We start from the raw sequence: 16,681 nt of genomic DNA, 5'->3' as shown, positions 1-16,681 counted from the left end.
TTGCTGAAATAAATGTATGTTTTATCATAAGATTTAGTGGGTAAATAATTCAAAACTATACAAAAGGTTCAATTACGGATATAAAAGATAAAGATGTTATCCCTACATTTGTGAAGTAATTTACCCTTAGCTATTGACTTATAAAGAGGTTTCATCCAGAAAAGGAACTTCAAATTTAAGAAACAGACACTTTTTTTCTTCTCTTACACTATTAAGTTGGTTAAAATTCAAAGAGCAGTCTCTTAAATGAAAAAATCTAATTGCTAATTAAATTTAAAAAAAACACTTCACCAGATCCAAAATCTGAATAAATAAGAAGAATTATAAAAGATGACAAAATACGTATGCTATTTCTAACACATTTCAGCTGTTGCATTTGGCCAGATTCAGTAAAGACAGTTTGCTGTGAATAAGATATCCACAACAGCTTAGAAATAAATTATTTCATTTACTACATATATGAAGCTGAAATAACTAAAGGCAGTGGTAAACAATATATCAAAGCTATGCTTGTATCAGAACTGTTAACATTTTAGTAGTTATAAATGAATCAGTCTGAATTAATTTGTTATGCACTGCAATTGTACTTGTGATAATGCATTTATCTAGCAACACTGTTATGCTACCAAACAGTGCATTTCCATAACTGCTACATTATTATTCAGCATTATTGGAAATATGCAATAAATTATTGATGGTATATTTTAGAGAACAAAACAGCAAACAGAAAGCAAGCACACTGAAAACTTGAGTGGAGTAAAAAAGATCTGCAGCACTAAAACACACTGAAGCTCAGATTGCTGTTATTGTGGATTGATCAACAATGGAAAAAGAAGGTCAAGTGGAGAATTCACATTCACATTCTGTTTGCACCAGCAGTATGCAATATGCCCAGAGTTGATGCAAGTGGTATCAAAAGCTCAGATTACTGAAACTGTCTCTCTGATGTTGTCAATGGCTATTAGCAGGCTACCACATTAAGTAACATCATACGAAATTAGAATCAGCTAGTCCACTAAAAGCCAATAAACACCATAGGTGTGAGCTCTGCAATAGATATTTGTGTTTAACATACAAGGCAGGGGACAACTTGTCAGAAAAACTGCATTCTTTCACAAAAGCATATCACACATTTGTTACATATCTTTAGACAGGGTAAAAATATTCTTTTAAGCTCAGTGACACATATTAGTTAGTTTGTTACATGAAACAAGAGGTTGAAAACCAGAAATTTGATAACATAACCACAGTCCATTAACCAGATGTAAAGTTTGATATTAAACCACAGAAAAATTACTAAGGCTTTTGTCCCTCACCTGACCACATTTAGCAGTCCTTTCATTTGAAAGGTTTTGTCTGTTGCTTTAGCAAAAGACACAGCCAAGCTCTTGCAGTAATTTTAAAACAGTGTTAATGACTCACATTGTTGTTACTTCTTCCATTTACTCTCCTACCTTAGCATCCTTGGGCTTAACCACTTTCATGAAGGCACCTCTTACCAAGGCTTCCTCTCTCTCCCTCCTGGTTACTTTCCGAGTATCAAGAAATTTCAGGTTTGTCAATTTGTGCAGGACAAAATACCTGACAGATAGCAAAATGTACATAGTTAAAATCCAATAATAAACAAAGACATACTCACAGACTAAATGACTAAAAAATAACAGCAATAAACATCAACAGCCTTTGTTTCCTCTCTCTAATCACATTTTTCATGCAACATAGTTTATATAATAAGTTATTATACTTACTTTAATCTCTCAAATGAAACTTTAATTTAATAATTTAACAATTTAATACTGGGTGGATCAAACAGATAAGAAAATTATCACCATGGGCATGTGTGTTCTTTATAGGTATTAGTGTGGTATATGGTACACACAGAAATAGAATAAATTGGAAATTGTTTTGAATTGCCAGTTTGGAAAAAGGACTTTTGAGTGATTCCAAAGATTCCATCCTACGTTGCAGGGGAAAACCAATCCGAGAACATGGGAAACTGTCATCTATCTTCTCTGAAAGAATTCTCAGAAAACATTCATTTGCCAACACCTCTTCAGATTTTTATTATATTTTCCTAAAAACACAGTAATCAGCAACATTAGAGACATGTGAACAGCAAGTTAGGGAGGAGTGTAATTTGTTTTCTACCATGCATCCTAAAACACCATCCTTTGTCTTGAAAGGAGTGTATGTCAGTGTTCAAAACTCTTAACATTAAAGAAAAAGAATTTGCCAAGAGAAAGCATGAAGAGTTTTTCCTAGTCTCTGCTTTCCAGGACTATATTTTGACACAGGCATCATTTGGAAGGAGAATTCCAGTTTGGTCCTGCCAGAGAGACAAGGTGTCCTTATGGTATATGGATCCCAGCTCAGGATTAAATGCACAAGCACACAGGAAGAGACTACTTTTATGAAAAATATTTTAAGAATTCAAAGTTCTTGTTACGATCCATTAGTACTGTATTCTATTTATCCTTTTTACTCAAAGTAGAGCAGCTTTTTAGCCTCAAAAAAAATACCATTGGCTCCTTGCTTGCAGAGGAACAGAACATGGCAGATCAGAAACAAAGTAAGGCACACAACCATGGCAAATCAAAATATCTCACCACCTCAAGTACGTGCTATTTACATTTAGTCAACCAAATGTGAAGCAGACATTGCAAAGCAAGGGAAGTGCCAGACTTTTCCTGGCAGGGGGTAGAAAGGTGATTGATAATGTTCCTCATGACTATCTGCTTTGCATAAAACTCCAGTCAGAGAGCCTCCTAATCATACCAATCCCTTCTGACACTGGGAGGAAGAAATTGAAGTAGTAGAAAACTCTACGTAACATAACATTTTGAAAAAGAACAACACGCAAAAAATGTGTTTTAAAAGGTAAGATTTAGAGTTATCTCATAATACTGTTCTGAAGACCAGATAAACATGTGAAAAAGACTACAAGACTCCCGTTCTACAACCAGGCAAAATTTAATGCTGCAAAGAAACATTTCCGTGAAGTACACCTTTCCTCTGAGGCAACAGCTTCATAAATCGTTAACAAATCAGCTGAACATGCTAATACTAAAATGCTCAGACAATTTAAATGTGAATCCTCAATCTGTGATTTTCAATGATATTAGAAGAAGAAAAAAGTCACTTTACAAAACAGAACATGTCCTAAGACCATTTATTAAATAACAGCTACAGATCTAGCAGACTGACACATTCTCAGACTCCTCCCAGCTTTCCTGGCTGCCCTTCCAGTCCTCCCTGGCATTTTGCTGGCCCTTATCTTTCAGTGGAAGAGAAGCTATCCATCTTGCGTTACTGGCAGAAAAACTCTGATGACAACAGATTCTTTCAAATGAAGACATGTACAGAAGGAAACAATATGTCAAGAGTGAAGAAGAGTGAAGCTAAAAATGAGTAAAGACACCCACTAAGTGTAGGGTGAGAAAAGATGAATATTCAGGTGAAGAAAACATCAGTATTAGAAAATCAGCAAATGTTTAATGATGGAATGAAATATGCTATTGAAAAGCAGGCTGCAACAAAAATGACAACAGACTAAGACAGCACTGTCATCTATGCTGACTTTGGATCACAGCCCTAATGTCAGTCTCTCAATCATTTCAAAAGAGCTTAAAATTATAATAGCATTCCTTGATACAAATGTATTTTTGTATTTTTAAGCCATCCTGACTGCACTTCAAAAAACAGAATTAGCACCAGTACTTGCCAATTCCAAAAACAAAACCAAAAACCCTACCCACATAAACCAAACAGTAAACTACACACGTTTGGCGTTGATTTTTTTTTTTTTTAAACTTGCACTCCTTAAGGAGAGCAAATATTAAAAAGTAAGTACCATAAAGGTTATCCCACCAGTAGAACAAAGGTATATCAATGATTAAGTCTTTTAAAAGGTGATTCAAAATACAGTCCTATTTATTCATATTCCTTTGACTAAATGTGGGATAAAATTAATCTGTATTATATGAAAATAATATGATACCTTTTTTACTAAATGGCTGAAGAAAAATATTGGGCTTCCTGGATATATTTTAGCTAGAAATATGAAGATGCAGCTTCAATCTAAATGTAACACAAGTTTGCCATAAAAAATACAGGAAAGGATTACCAAAGCCCTGGAATGAACACTTTACAATATCAATTCAACCCTTGTAAATTTAATCCAGGGTTATTTGTTGCACAAAATCTCTTTACTGTGATGTATGACTTAGTTACTAAGGTTATCACAGCAGTATCCTTAAGTTGCATAGTACATAAAACATTTCAGTTAACAATGCAGGAAGGTTAACTCCCACAGATAACCTACTATCAGAGGGTTAGACCAGATGACATGCCTCTGTCAGCTTTCAGGAGCTATTGATGGTTCAATCAGTTTGTTTTGAAGGTAAAGTACAACAAAAGGGCACTAAACTTATTCAAACTGTCAACACGGACTATCTGGAATGTTGCTTGCAGGTAAGTAATTTTGGGTGTTTTAAGACTATTATCAAACACCAATGGCTGCAGAAAAAGACAGCTACTAATAACACAGAATGCGGCTATCATAAAATACTTAATACTTTATGGCAGGTACTAGGATCCATAAATTGCATGACACATTGCACCTGTTTTAGACTTGTTAAGAGAATGCTGTTTAATGAAGAAGGAGCCATCTAAATTTTACATTATAAGTTTAGAAAGGTTTATTTTAGGTTGGGGGGGGGGCAGGGTATCCCTGTCCCCTCACCCCCTTTTTTTTTTTTTTTTTTTTTAATCATTTTGAAACTTAGCACTGCTGCATGTGCTCTGAGACTGCTGTTACTGGGTTTTAACATCTTTGCAGTGGTGTGAAAAAAGGTTATTATCTTCAGTGATGAGAATAAAGGTGATCTCCAGAGAGACAAAAAAAAAACCAGAGACACCAGGAAGGTGCTTAGAGATCCATTTATCACTGCCTGTAAACTGATCTTCTAATTCATGAAGAATTAAAGAAACTAACTATGTAAGTAAAGTTATATCTTCTTTTGTCCAGTCATCTCCCCTCCTTGACTCCCAATGCCAAGAGTCCTGTGAAAATAAGGTAATAACAGATATCCATCACACACAAACAGGAACACTCAGAGAGGGAAAAAGACCAGAGAATATCACATTTCATGTTATTTCAGTCTTAGTTAAGTGAAAATGACAATAAAGATTAACAATTCATTTACCGATTTTGTAAGTGTTACATGTGATTAGTATTATTTTAATGGTTTTTACACAGACCTGTCAAGATGTTGGAAAAGAGGAACAGGCTTGAGGGGGCATTTGCAAAGGAATGCAGTGAGTTTGGGATTCAGCTGCTATTGACATGGGCAAAAGCTCAGTGGGGCAAAGCCTTCCTTTGAAGAAACATGTTAGAGTTCAGAAAGGGACAGAACAAAGACAGCTTTGAGATCAGCTATTGCTATTTATTAAACAATACACAACTCTAGTTTTTATATAAAGAAATACTGTCTCTGATACTGACTCACTCTACAGTCCTTAATGAATCACAGGCTTGTCATCTTAATTCTGCCTTACAAACACGGATACTAAGAACTATCAGTTACCTTGCAGGTATATTCTGCATATGTTTCTAGTTCTCTACTGTCTAACAGTCATTACTTAAAACACAGTCCTTGGGTTATTCCATCACTCCCCAAAAATCAGTTATGGTTCACACAATCTTAAGAGAGAATTTCACAGGTGAAGCAAAAGGGTTCAAAGAGAATGTGTAAGTGTTCCTTAAAGGATCACATGGGAGAAAGGAACAAATCTATTTTAAACATATGCAAGAAATTTGTCAATCCTGATCCAAAACACACAGGTGTAAATAACTTTTATGTCAACTCCTTATTTTTGTTAAATAGCTACTATGTAATTTCATTCTGATCTATTTTTTTTGTAGCCATTTAGGTTCAGGCATAAAAGTTCCTTCAGTCTTAATGAGTTTCAGTACACTACTCCTTACTATTATCAGACAGTTCTATGAAATTTTTATTCTAGAGCTGTGAACGCTGTAACAACCACAAAAAAAATCACATAATATCATAGCATCTAAGGGCCTTGATTCATTTATTACCTCCCTTGGAAAAGCAGACAAGTTGTAGAACATGGTTGGCCTCCTGATACTGAAAGATAATGGCATCACCCATGAGCCACGCTATAAGAAAATCTTAAAAGTGGCAATAAATTACTTGGGGAAAGAATGTTGGGTTTGGTTTTTTTTTTTTTTTTTTTCTCCTTCTACTACAAGAAAAGTATAGTAAATTTGTATACTTAGCATTTCAGAGAAAATAAACTCTTTCACTGAACCTTTAGTGAAAGACTACGTTAAGAACTAGATTCTGTATAGTCCTTTATTCTGTACTTATTATTAACAAAAACTGGAATATAAAACTGTACTATATGCATCAGTATTTAAGTTTAAAACGCAAAATTAATCTGGCACAGAAAAACTGAGAAATATTTTCCCAGAATACAGAAATGTCTAGCTCTACCTGTATCATAATTGCAACATGCTCCTTGTTTCAGAAAGTGTTTACTTTCATTTTTCTGTTTTCTGTGCTATTGTATTTCCTTTCTTTGACAATCACAGAACATAAAAATAATATACCTATTTCAAACTTTGAAGGCCTGATTATGCTCTCAGTTACATTATTGTAAACTACAAATAATAAATAACCTGAAGTTGGCAAAGTTACATCAGCATTCAGATGGGGAGAGATGAAAACAAAAATCAGAAGGATTGAGCAAACATGTTTATGACACTGAACTAGATTATCTCCCGTAATTGTTTCTTCTGCACCACGAAACACTTTAACACCTATCCCCACCCTTACCCCACCAAACAGCATATAGCTAGCCGCAGAATTTCCAACTGCAACAAAACTTCCTCAGTACAGAGTTAAGGAAGCCAGGTCATAAACTTAAACCAACATTTTCCTTATGTCTTGGATGAGTGCACTCTGCGCCAGGTAAAAAACTGGCTGGATGGCCAGGACCAAAGAGTTGTGGTAAACAGAGTTAAATCCAGTTGGCGGCCGGTCACAAGTGGTGTTCCCCAGGGCTCAGTATTGGGGCCAGTCCTGTTTAATATCTTTATCAATTATCTGGATGAGGGGATCGAGTGCACCCTCACACAACACCAAGTTGGCCAGGAGTGTTGATCTGCTGGAGGGTAGGAAGGCCCTACAGAGGGACCTGGACACGCTGGATTGATGGGCCAAGGCCAACTGTATGAGGTTCAACAAGGATACGTGCAGAGTCCTGCACTTGGGCTTGGGGAAGAGCAGCTGGAGAGCTGCCTGGCAGAAAAGGACCTGGGGGTGCTGGTTGACAGCTGGCTGAACATGAGCCAGCAGTGTGCTCAGGTGGCCAAGAGGGCCAATGGCATCCTGGCCTGTATCAGGAATAGTGTGGCCAGCAGGACCAGGGAGGTGATAGTGCCCCTGTACTCGGCACTGGTGAGGCCGCACCTCGAGTACTGTGTTCAGTTTTGGGCCCCTCACTACAAGAAGGACATTGAGGTGCTGGAGCGTGTCCAGAGGAGAGCAACAAAGCTGGTGAAGGGTCTAGAGCACAAGTCTTATGAGGCTGAGGGAGCTGGGGTTGTTTAGCCTGGAGAAGAGGAGGCTGAGGGGAGACCTTATCACTCTCTACAACTACCTGAAAGGAGGTTGTAGTGAGGTGGGGGTCAGACTCTTCTCCCTAGTAACAAGCGATAGGACGAGAGGAAATGGCCTCAAGTTGCACCAGGGGAGGTTTAGGTTGGATATTAGGAGAAACTTCTTCACCGAAAGGGTAGTCAGGCATTGGAACAGGCTGCCCAGGGAAGTGGTTGAGTCTCCATCCCTGGAGGTATTTAAAAGACGGGTAGATGTGGTGCTTAGGGGCATGGTTTAGTGGTGGACTTGGCAGTGCTAGGTTAACAGTTGGACTTGATTTTCTTGAAGGTCTTTTCCAACCTAAATGATTCTATGATCTATGTTGGCATGAGGTATGTTAGAGGATCACATAGCCTCTGTGCAACCTTGGCACTGCTTGGTGATAACCATGTAATCCTGAGGGGCTCTCAAGTCACTCAGCAATCCAGACCGCCTCCTAATATTTTAACATCCTCTGCTCTACTTCAATGTAGCAAACAGCTCTGTGAATTAGAAAAATATCTCTCTACACATATAACAATAATTATAGTTATGGCTTGACTTACTGTGTTAGCATGGACAAATTCAGGTATTATGGACTTCAATTTATTTGGCTGAACAACAACATTATAATAGCCCTTGCTCATAAATCCTTACAGTGGCTAATCTCAGATGGAAGTTGTGTGGCTATTTGATTTCTATTAAATACAGTTTTTTTTCTTCCAGGTACTGTAGAAATGACAAGGCCTCATGCAAACAGTGACGTAGCACAGATTCATAGATTATACAGATGTAAGGGAATGCCCTAGTCATCTTATGAAGAACATAAAAAAACATATACAGAAGTACCACAGACTTCAATCCCTCCTGCTAAAAGAGAGTCTCAACTCTAAGTTCACTAATATTGATGACGTATATTAACATTATTTTCATTACTGAGGACCTCTAGTCTCCTACTGCTTCTTGAATGTGTATTTAAGTATTTATATCACCATCCAAATTCAACAAGACTATTTAGAATACATGAGTAGGTTCTGTCTCAAAACAAAAAAAACCAAAAAAACAAAACAAAAAAAACCCCAACAACAAAACACTAAAACAAAACAAAACCACAATAAAACAAAACAAAACTGCAAGGACACTGAAAATGCTATAAGAGGACCCAGCATTTCACAGAATCAAACCTGTGGGATGGGAATAGCTGATTTAGCTTGAAAAGTTAATCCATACAAAATGCATGCATTTCCTTTCTTGCTGTTGTATCTTAAGAGGACTTCATAAGGTTATCATCATTTGCTCCCCCTGCCAAAGATAGCATATCTACTATATGTACTTTTAAGCTAATTTAAAATAAACTCAGGCATTTGTTTCCACTTGCCCTTGTTTCCATGTCAACAGCACTTAATGAATGCATCATTCCAGGAAATGTCAATAAGGAGCAAAGAAGAATGAACAAGCACTGAAAACTTCACACATGGCATACATCCTTCACAATCATATCACTTTAATGAAAATAGGTGAGGTCACCTGCAGCATTAGCAAATGCTTTGTAATACATTCTGACCCAGATGATTTTTCACAGTTCAGTAACACCACGTTTGAAGTTTTCACTGCAAACAATACACCCACAGGACTGACCAAGTGCGGGTACAAGAGAAGCAACCAGCAATTACTGTGTTGACTTCTGTTACTTTGATCTCCGGGTCATGACCTTTGCTTTCACGCAATCTTCAAAGTAGAGATTGTAGAATAGGTTATTTTAGAGTATGTACTGTTTTGCAAGCTATTTTTCTGTTTTTTGCTTCCTGTTTGAGCCAAAAGCTTTTAAAAACTTCCTATCGCCATTATATTTTAGATATTCTGCATTCCCTTGCTCTCACTCCCAAGATATAGCTTTACAAAATATCACCTCCCAATATAGAAAGCTTAAAAAATTAGATAAAAAGTAAGAACTTATGGCACTTCCTCCTGCCCCCCCCCAAAGAAATGAAAGCCATTTTACAATGATGGAAAAAAACCATGAGTTTTTAAAAGGAACCAAACAAATTTGCTTATAAGAATACCACAGAAGGGAACTTTCCATTTTCTTTTCCTGTCCAAGCAAAAATTTCAATAAGAAACATAGAAATGTTTTCATCAATTTGTTCTGCTACACATTTGAAAGGTAAAGAGGAATACAAGGGATGGAAAAAAATAGGTTTTCTTTCTTCTTTTTCTAAAAAAAAAAGAAATCCCACTGAAATATTACGATGCTTCTTAGGAAAAAAATATCTACTTTGAGAACAAGTCACAACAACATTTTTGTATGAAACCTATTTTTATTGAAAAACTAGGGAAAAGCTTTAGTATTGAAATTATCAATTTCACATCAATACACAAAATGGTGTACCAATCGATTACCTGAGGAACTAGATCTCAACTTCTTGAAAAAAGCACAGTTTTATACATTTTCCAAGTATTTATAATAAAACCTAATTATTCTTAAAAGAGGTAATATTACTTTTTATCTCTGTTACTTGTATAATAGTAAATCACTGGGCCTTCAGTATTTAAAAATTTGATTTTCCACGTTTTTTTAAGGTTCAGATTTTGGGGGTTTTACAGATCTTTTCAGTTTGTTGGAATGAGAAGATTAAGTAAAGCTTTGATTTCTAGCACCTTTCTCTTTCTGGTTGAGGAATTAAATAGCCTGAACTCTAATTGAACTCAGTAGGAATGAAATTAAAGCTCAATGAAAAATGAAGCTGTGGTTCCAATGGTCACTGCAAAAAATTACAAGAAGAAGTTCCTACTCAGAACAAAACCAAACCAGTTAAAGTTTATGGCAAAGCAAAATGTTTACATAATTCACGTTTACTGTAAAGCCATCTTTTGATGCTTTCTGTGTGACAAATTTTCTCAAAAGAAATAAAAATCTTATAGAAAACAGTTACTTCAAACCATTAAAAAAAAAATGCTGAAATGGGCCATTTCAAATGTTTGCTTTTGGGATTTGAATCAAGACATTTGATAAAGTACAAACACTTCCTCACTCAGGAGAGGCTGCTGCTGTTAAATCTGAGAGATAAATCTGTATGTTTGGGGGAAGGAAGAAAAAAGTTGTGTCCAAGATGCTTCAGAACATGTATTCAAAACACTGAATTTTACCCTATTCAGGGTAAAATTAGCAGAGTACTTTTAATTGGTTCCACCATGTAGGTGAATATATATTCCCCTAAAGATAGATAGATGGATAGACAGATGCTTTTGAGCATTTTTGAGCCTAGTGTTGTCTGGCAAACACATTTCATATAATATAACAAATAATTATGGAAAAGGATCAGAAAGCTTTCATTATAGCAGTAGAACCATAAATCATTCAACTAATTAGAAGCCCATTCTCCTTTCTTAAAAGAGCTTTAATTAACCTAGTTTATATAGAAAAAAATATCCAGGTTTTTGAAAAATTGAGGGGAAATAAATGGAAGCAATGTTGCAGTTTCCAGCAGATGCATAAATACAATCACTCCACACTTTGACACGGTGGTTTGCCACAATGTGACCTAAAACTACTTTGACCTCCCTGAAATCAACATTTTTGCATTGAAATGAAACAAAAGACATGCTTGTTTTGATGTATGGCTATGTGACATATTATAAATATTACATCACATAACCACAGAGGATGTCAATCAATAAAGAATTTTTTCAGACAGAACTAAATGAACCATGGGTTCTTGCCTCTGAATGGCTCCTTTAACGTACTACTTTTGCTTAAATGATTAATAGGAGACATATTGTCAGAAAACATACTTAAAGTGAAAAACAGTAAACTGTAGAAATATCATTCATTTTTCAAGCAATTCTCTAGTGCAAATGTCACATAAATTTACATAGAGACAGCACTATTAGACTCTCATAAGCTGGATAGTAGGCATACCTTCCACTTAAGTGTGAAAGCAATGGGAAAATATTTTATTAAATCTAGGCTGCTCTACTTGGTGAAAACCAAAATGCAACAGTTGAGCTGGATTCAAAAGTTGAAAGTCTTTAGGCTAATGATAACCTAGAAATCCCTCTCAAAAATTTGGAACGAAAGAAAAAGAATATGCACACCTGGGACATCTGTGCTGCTGATTCAATCTACAGCATTTATGAGCAATAAACTGGTGCATCAAATTCATGCCACTTCCCAATAAACCTGCTTTTAGTCTCTACCACTTTGTATTGTTCGATACTAACTCCTACAGCAGAGTTTGGATTACATGAAGATAAAATCAGAGTTTTATTATATAACTCTAAATACTGACGGTGATCTGCTAATAAAAAGTAAGCTCAGGCTCTGCAAGGTCAGCAGCATGGTGACCAGTGCTGCTTGGCTCTCTGACTTGCCTCAGCCAGCCATTTTCAGCCAATGTGAAAAATGCCAGCACACAAAGACTGAAGTCTTTTATCAGATGTGAACAAGGAAAAAGAAATCCAATGACTTTTTTTTTTTTTAATATAATCAATGTCTCACTTGCTTAAACGTTATAGCTATGAAAATTATGTCACTTCAGCAAACATTCTGTAAATTCTGGATCTATACTCACAGTCATCATCAGTCACGAGTATTTTTATTTTTTAAAAAATAACCCGTGTAATTTTTAGCAGTATTTCACTTGGATCAGTTGGACATGTGGTATTTTATCAGACTTCCATATTAATTTCCAGATGACCTTTTGTGTAATCTAGCTCATTAAAATTACATTATAGAGATAGTTTGAGGTTTTTTTATTTGAATCTAAACACTAACTGCTCTGAGTAAAGCAGGACAGTACAGAAGGAGTCCTTTCTTCTGTGTTCTTTAATAGTGCCTTGATAACTATAGTAGAAGAAACTCATCGCCATAATCAAATGTTAGCAGAAGACAATGCAACTGGCTGAGCGTAGTGATTTTTTTTTTTTATTGACTGTCACCCTTAGTATATGTAAATGTTGCCTTACCTTGGCCTTAAAGAAGGAAAGGCTGTAAGTAGGCACATATGAGCACCCACATTCAGGAAATGCTATGCACACCTGCTCAACTCAAAAATGTGCTGCACAGCACAGAAATATTTGTTGAAATAGGGTTCCTCAGAGTGATCTCACTGAAATGGGGTTACTCAGATTCTCAGGTGTTTCACGGCAGAATATGCCACAATGCTTTCTGAATAGAGCAGATGATTGATTGAGACTCTAAGTTGGTTTTAGTTCAGTATTTTTCTGGTAATAAAACTGACATACCTTTTCATATCTAGAAATTAAAACACTAACCTGTACCTCTGGTAGTCATCTTCATCCTTTTCTTTGCAGACCAGTTCATTTGGGCAGGCCATGTTTCCAAGCAAACTGAGATACTGTAGCGAGGGCACAACTTCAGCCAAATGGTCCAAAAGGCTTTCTAATTCTGTTATGTGTCAAAGGTTGTGGGTTAAGGATTCAATGACATTAATGAAAAAAGCATTTAGAGTTGCGTCATTGCTGATTTAAACATACATTTCAATAACTGACGATCAAATTTAGTATAGCATTCAGGAAAATGTCACATTAATTGTTCCAAGGGCAAACAGGGATAAACATCAGTCAGTTTTTTGGCATGGAATGAAAGAATTTGGCCATTTTGTCATTCTTTTCTCCTCCTTTCTTTCCTAGGTGGTTCACTACAAAACATTTAAAACTTTGACAAAATGATGGATGCAGTGTGGTAAAATGGCTAGCAATTGCTGGAGCCATGAAACTTTTCCAGCATGGAAACAAACAGTTAGTTTCACAGCACATTCATCACTAATATATTCAGTCCACTGGAAAATGAGGTTTTTTTTAAAAAAAAAAAAAAAAAAAAAAAAAAAAGAAAAAAGTCAAACCACAACAACCCACTTTCACTCCCAGCATGTAAATGCTTTGAGTGTCACAGCAACACATTCATAATTACTCAATCAGAATATGTGAATTAATGCTTCACTAAGTGCAACTTAAGGACTCCAGTGTTACAAGTATTTTATATATGAAGCTTTAAAGTCTTGGAAAGCATAAAATTTTTCATTAAAATAACCTTATATTTTGGTGTTCATGAGGCTTTTTACCTTAACTATATTCCTCAGAACATAAAAAATGATGATACACCTTCGATATTGTAAACTATGTTAAAATAAACAAGCAAACAAAGGTTAAACTATCTTTTAACAACTGCACTATTGGAAATCACAGCTTAAAGGTTTTAGCATAACAACAATATTCAACCATTTGCACCTTGTTGATTGATCAAATAAAGCAAATTATCTTGTTATAGTGTGACAGTCTCTAGGACTTGAACTATACATTCTTATTTACTTCAATTTACATGCAAAGAAAAAGGCATGATTCTCAAAAAGGATGCCATGCATATGCATGTAAAAAGTTTTCAATGCTTAAAAATTGACTGACTTTGACAAAGTAATAATTATTCAAAACCATTAAAAGACATTTCATTGCTCTGTTTTTATCCACTCCTGCCGTTAGAGACCACAACTATTGTTTTAAATCCTCAGTTCACTTGTGTTGCTATTATTTATACTTGATTTATGTGTTTCTGTTATCTTTGTTATTTTTAGCTGATGGAATTTACTTTATTTCTTCACCTCAATATCTTAAGGGCAGCAGAAGCAATACAGAATGGAAAGAGCAGCTTCATTGTTAAAAATGTAGTCTTCCTTTTGTAAGCCTGAAATTTTATTTTGTTTCCAAACACACATGAAGGTCATGCTGACTACTACTAATTCTAATATATTAAAATCAGTGTATCTACAATCATAGTTAATGTTCTGTCCCATAAGGTCTGAGTAATCATACTCAAATATTTTGCATGAGTGACAAAAATGAGTGTCTGAAATTAGTTCTATGAATTAATTAAAAAAGTAAAAATGCTAACTTTTAATTTGGCAAAGCCATGTTATGGAATGCTATATGCTAATAAGCAATCAAATAAACCCTAAGGAAAATTGTCTTTTTGTAGCAGCATATGATATAAATCTTTGTTAGCCAGGATGAATTCCCAATCAAAATTTGGTGCTAATTCTCATCTTCTCATATCTGGACCTCAAGCTTATACATAAACTTTTTCATGGTTCTTTCAGGAAGTATGTAACTGGGATGGGAAGGTCACAAACTGTTTTTCCACACATGTTCTAGTGAAAGGCTTTTTAAAAATTTCCTAAGACTGTTAGAGAAGTGCTTGAATCTGGCACCCTTCCTCAGCCAGGAGCAACACTTAAATTTCTTGCAGGATTGCTTAAGTTGCAAAAAGGTTCCCTGAGAGAAACAGTTTATTATTACAAAAGACAGTTATTTCCATGACAGCAATCACACACTTGGGGTTAGCTATTGGAAGGCTTAGATTGTATTTGGCCATTTCCTATCGAAAGGAAAAATAAAAATAAAAAAATAAAAAAACCCAACCAAACAAATAACACCCAAACTTTTTGCTTCTTCTATGGAGTAAACATGCAGAATTTTTGCTTGTCAATTCAGTAGAGCTTTTTCTGGTGTAGAAGCTTTCTTCCCAAACAATTTGCTGAATGTGGAGTATGACGTGTATTCTAACTCCCAACCGACCATGCAGGCTTAGGGGCAAATATCAAAATGTATTTAGATATGTAATGATGAAGAGCAGTGTCAGGTTAGATTTGCAAAAAGCATAAGACTATGCATCAAAGTCCTATGGAAAGCAAAAGGGAGAGACACCAAATTCACCGAGTTTTGGGTAAATAACAGTAGTTGATAATCTGCATCTCGAAAATCTAAATCTCCCCAAATTTGGAAATTAGTATCTAGATTCTGATATCTCATATCTAAACCCTTAGCATTGATTTCAGATGCAGAAACACCCCCCTAAAAATTATCCCAGGCAAGGATGACCGGGAATCATACACAGATCCCTTACCGTGCAGTTCTGTGTGAGACTCCCCAGATCTTTTCTTTGTTATCCCTCTACTGAAATAGATATTTAGCATCCTAGAATTATTTCAATTTCAGCTGCAACAGAAACAGAAACATGTGCACAGGACAAACCCCAAGAATCAGACATAATCACCTGAAAAGTAGAAGGTCACTAACTCACAGAAAAGTTGAAGCTTTGCAGGCTTGGACAGACCAAAAATAACAGGACACCAGCAACACTTGAGAACAAACTAACCTGTGGCTTATGACAGTCAACTTTTTTTGTGCCAGAATCAGCAGTGATAGCATAAATAAAATAATTAACATTTCTGTTCTTTAGAACTTTAACTATCTTTTCTCACCCCTTTTAAAAACAAAACGAAATGCAAGGTACAGATTATTCTTCCAAGAAGCCCCATTCACCCGCCATCACAGTTATTCTTTACAAAGCATGTAGGAAAAAATAAATGATACCCTGTTCAGATTCTTGTGATTAAGTGTTTCTCAGAGATGAGACATAAGTCATGGTGCACTTCTAGTGTACTGTTTAATTAATTAGCATGTCATATACTTATTTTAATCACAATATTGGAACTATATGATGCCAAAAAAAGTGTAAAGTCTTTCTAAAACAACGCTAGGAAAATACAGAGAGAGAAAATCAAAAAGTAGTCTGAAATTTTATTGACAGCTTCCTTTTTATAGTTTATTGTTGCAGCCTAAGGAGTGTCATATTGGTGCAATCAGAGCCAAAGAGCTGCAAAATCCTGCTGTGCCATTTCTAATACCAATTTCAGCTCCATTCTCTCCGAAAAGGAAAGCCGCAATTAAATCCATGGACAGTGCTAGTGAATATTTATTTATTTATTTATTTAAAGCTCTGTGACAACAGGCCTGAACTGATCTTTCTGAAGTCAGTGTCACTGGTCACCAGGTGAATACGTAACAGTGAGGCAAATACTTAAACTATAGTCTATTGTTTGAAAACTGGCTTAAAGTGTCACTGCTATGATAATTAAATTGCCTTACTGTAGCAATCCATCTCGTCATTCAACAGTGTCATCGTTACCAATCTATTAATGCCTCTCTTTCTAACAGACATTGAC

The 16,681-nt window shown here is 35.7% G+C and overlaps 1 protein-coding gene across 1 annotated transcript in view; it reads right to left on the bottom strand.

Annotated features, from left to right (window-relative positions):
* Positions 1 to 16,681, bottom strand: part of LRMDA (leucine rich melanocyte differentiation associated) — a 689,441-nt gene that overhangs the window by 285,669 nt on the left and 387,091 nt on the right. The window contains 2 exon segments of the mRNA XM_082311396.1: positions 1,455 to 1,581; positions 12,936 to 13,066. Coding sequence (XP_082167522.1) covers positions 1,455 to 1,581; positions 12,936 to 13,066 — 258 coding nt within the window.

The sequence above is a fragment of the Platalea leucorodia genome, assembly GCF_965183815.1.
Source record: "Platalea leucorodia genome assembly, chromosome: 4".
Lineage (NCBI taxonomy): Eukaryota > Metazoa > Chordata > Aves > Pelecaniformes > Threskiornithidae > Platalea > Platalea leucorodia.
The sequence above is the reverse complement of the archived record's forward strand: the minus strand, read 5'-3'. Positions and strand labels throughout refer to the sequence as shown.